Source organism: Thermobia domestica, chromosome 5 (genome assembly GCF_964235325.1).
Source record: "Thermobia domestica chromosome 5, izTheDome1.hap1.1, whole genome shotgun sequence".
Classification (NCBI taxonomy): domain Eukaryota; kingdom Metazoa; phylum Arthropoda; class Insecta; order Zygentoma; family Lepismatidae; genus Thermobia; species Thermobia domestica.
The window spans coordinates 70,384,542-70,387,061 of NC_137458.1; the positions used below are offsets into that span (position 1 = coordinate 70,384,542).

The 2,520-nt window shown below is 41.1% G+C and overlaps 2 protein-coding genes across 2 annotated transcripts; both read right to left on the bottom strand.

The window, feature by feature from the left end:
• Nucleotides 1–484: 484 nt before the first annotated feature.
• On the bottom strand, nt 485–1,216 carry LOC145685127 (general transcription factor II-I repeat domain-containing protein 2-like). Its single transcript, XM_081757476.1, has one exon. It carries the CDS (start codon nt 1,214–1,216, stop codon nt 485–487), a length of 732 nt encoding a protein of 243 aa, XP_081613602.1.
• A 299-nt stretch (nt 1,217–1,515) lies between these two features.
• On the bottom strand, nt 1,516–2,280 carry LOC145685128 (general transcription factor II-I repeat domain-containing protein 2-like). The gene has a single exon (XM_081757477.1). It carries the CDS (start codon nt 2,278–2,280, stop codon nt 1,516–1,518), a length of 765 nt encoding a protein of 254 aa, XP_081613603.1.
• Nucleotides 2,281–2,520: the final 240 nt, after the last annotated feature.

A 2,520-nucleotide genomic window follows, 5' to 3' on the forward strand; every position in this document is an offset into this window, starting at 1 on the left:
GAAATATGCATAATACCTGCTTGAGTTCTGCCGTAAATTGCCACTGGATGCTAATGTAGGCAAAGAAACAGAGATGAGGAACAATTCGAAAATCAGATTATTTGAGTAGATTTTATTCGAAAATATATTATTCAATTAGAAATCGTCCAAATAGTCTATACTTATTAGATTTCCGTAGCTACAAAATATAAACAATGTAATAGCTTTTATAACTTAGCACAGAAATCCAAGATCGTAGACAAAGGTCCCAAAGGAAAAACACTCGTTGCACATTCCGAAAGGTTCGAAAAATGCAATCACATTTGCAGAAGCGTACTCAAGTATCTTAAGTACAAATGACAAGAGACAAATGTCTGACAGTAGCAAATCAAAATTCAAACCAACAGAACACGAAAACGCACAAAGAGGCCGAATATGTATAAAGTTAGAAACACAGAAAAAAGAAAATACACTATAAACACTAGTAACTGACAAGTGTTTTACTTCAAGCCTTGTTCTCTGAGGCAGATGTACCGCACAATTTCTTCGTAAGTGTCTCTATACGAGGTGATATTGTTTGCACACAGCTTAGACGTAACAAACATTCCAGATGATGGTTGGACAACGAACTTCTCTGGTTTGATTTCGTCAGTCGCATTTTTGAAAATAATTGCTCACACACATACGTCGAACCAAACATTGACATAATATTGGCAGCATTTCTATACAGTCGCGGAAATCGACATCGAGGGAAATTCCTATAGAACTCTTGTAAATTGCTTTTCTGATGGAATTTCTCTTTAAATTCCCTGTCGCACACTAAGTCTATAAGTTCCAACTGAACATCAGAAGGAGCGTCTGCAATGTTTGTAGAGAATGGGGTGGCAAATACCCTGAAGCTCATCTCCAAACATTTTATTTCCTGAAATCTGGTTTCAAACTCGTCCTTAAGGCTAAGTAGCAAGCTGCGGTAATGAGTCAAGTCAAGTAGTTTACCTGATTCTTGTGAGGTGCCTAAGCTGGGAAAGTGAACCAAAATCTTCTTCTCAAATTGCTGCGCCCAAAGGGATAGCTTCATTTTGAACGCTTCGACGCGATCGCACATGTTTGTAATTAGCAGATGTTGACCCTGCAATGAGAGGTTAAGAACATTGAGATGAGTAGTTATGTCTGCCAAAAACGCAAGGTTGCATCTCCATTGGTCGTCTTTCACTTCTGGCACGGAATGATCGTTCATATCGAGAAACATATCAATTTCGTTTAGTAACTAAAAGAACTGGTTTAACAAGTTCCCACGGCTCAGCCAGCGCACCTCAGTATAATAAGGTATGTCTCCGTATGCTCTGTTTAGGTCTTCGAGGAAGGATTTAAATTGGGGATGTCTCAGTCCATGTTTTCTGAGGTAGCTGGTGGTACCAACTACAAGGTCCATGACATCGTTCATCGTTACACTCTTTGCACACAACTGTTCCTGATGCAACATACAATGAATTCCCCTGATATCATGCGACACCCCAAGCTCTTGCAGTTTTTGTTTTAGTCGCGCCAGAACCCTGCTTCCTTCCCAACCATAGCAAGTGCCCCATTGGTCGCTACAGAAACCAGTGCATTCCACGCAAGGCCTGTATTTTCGACACTTTCTTCAACACACGCAAGAACGTCAGCGCCCATTGTGGTGCCCTTCATAGGTACTATGTGCAACAGTTCCTCTCGAATCTCCAGATCACTATGTACACCACGAATAAAGATAGCAAGCTGCGCAGTATCTGTAACATCAAGCGCCAGGGAAAATGCAATAAACGTTTTCGAAAGTTTCGATAGCTGGCTCAAAACATCATTTGCAAGATGTCCTATGCGTCGCGTAATAGTCTGTCGGGAAAGTGGAACCGATCCGAACTGCTGTATTCGAGATGGACAAAAGTCTTCTGCTGATATTACTATACACTCCTTTATTAGGTCTCCGTCTGTGAAAGGGCGCAACAATCTCGCAATATGCAATGCAATTTTGTAACTCACCCGCACAGAGGCTTCACACGTTCTCTCCCAGTCTTCCTTTTCCGATGCAGCCTTACTCTCTTTCAACTTCTTCAATTCTTCTTTGCGAAAATGTCCTTCAAGTTCCCCGTATTGCTCCAAGTGATAAGTATTGTAGTGACGTTGAAGGTTGAACTTTTTAAATCCGTGTAATGTTTTAAAGCACACTAAACATTTGGCTACACCGTCTTCTTCGACAAAGAGATAATCCTCCTCCCACTGCGTGTTGAACTTAAGTGTAGGTGTAGGGCAGCGTCGTTTTGCCATCTTACCGCTTTCAACTCTTTACAACGACTGTGCTCGATACTGGTCTCTATAAGCAGATGTACACAGGGGGAGTTAGTGGCTAGATAACTAACGTATTATGTATGCAGGTGCCAAAACTGGAAGCACGGATGATAGTAGGCTGAGCATAAGTGGCACTAGTCGCTGTCTGCTATACACTAGTAAAGCTGTTTTATCATGTACTTAATTTTTACTTTTGTTACTATTACTACTACTACTACT

Bases quoted from the DNA above. Each gene is read 5' to 3' on its own strand.
- LOC145685128 (XM_081757477.1), bottom strand. From the start codon at position 2,280: ATGGCAAAACGACGCTGCCCTACACCTACACTTAAGTTCAACACGCAG.
- LOC145685127 (XM_081757476.1), bottom strand. From the start codon at position 1,216: ATGAACGATCATTCCGTGCCAGAAGTGAAAGACGACCAATGGAGATGC.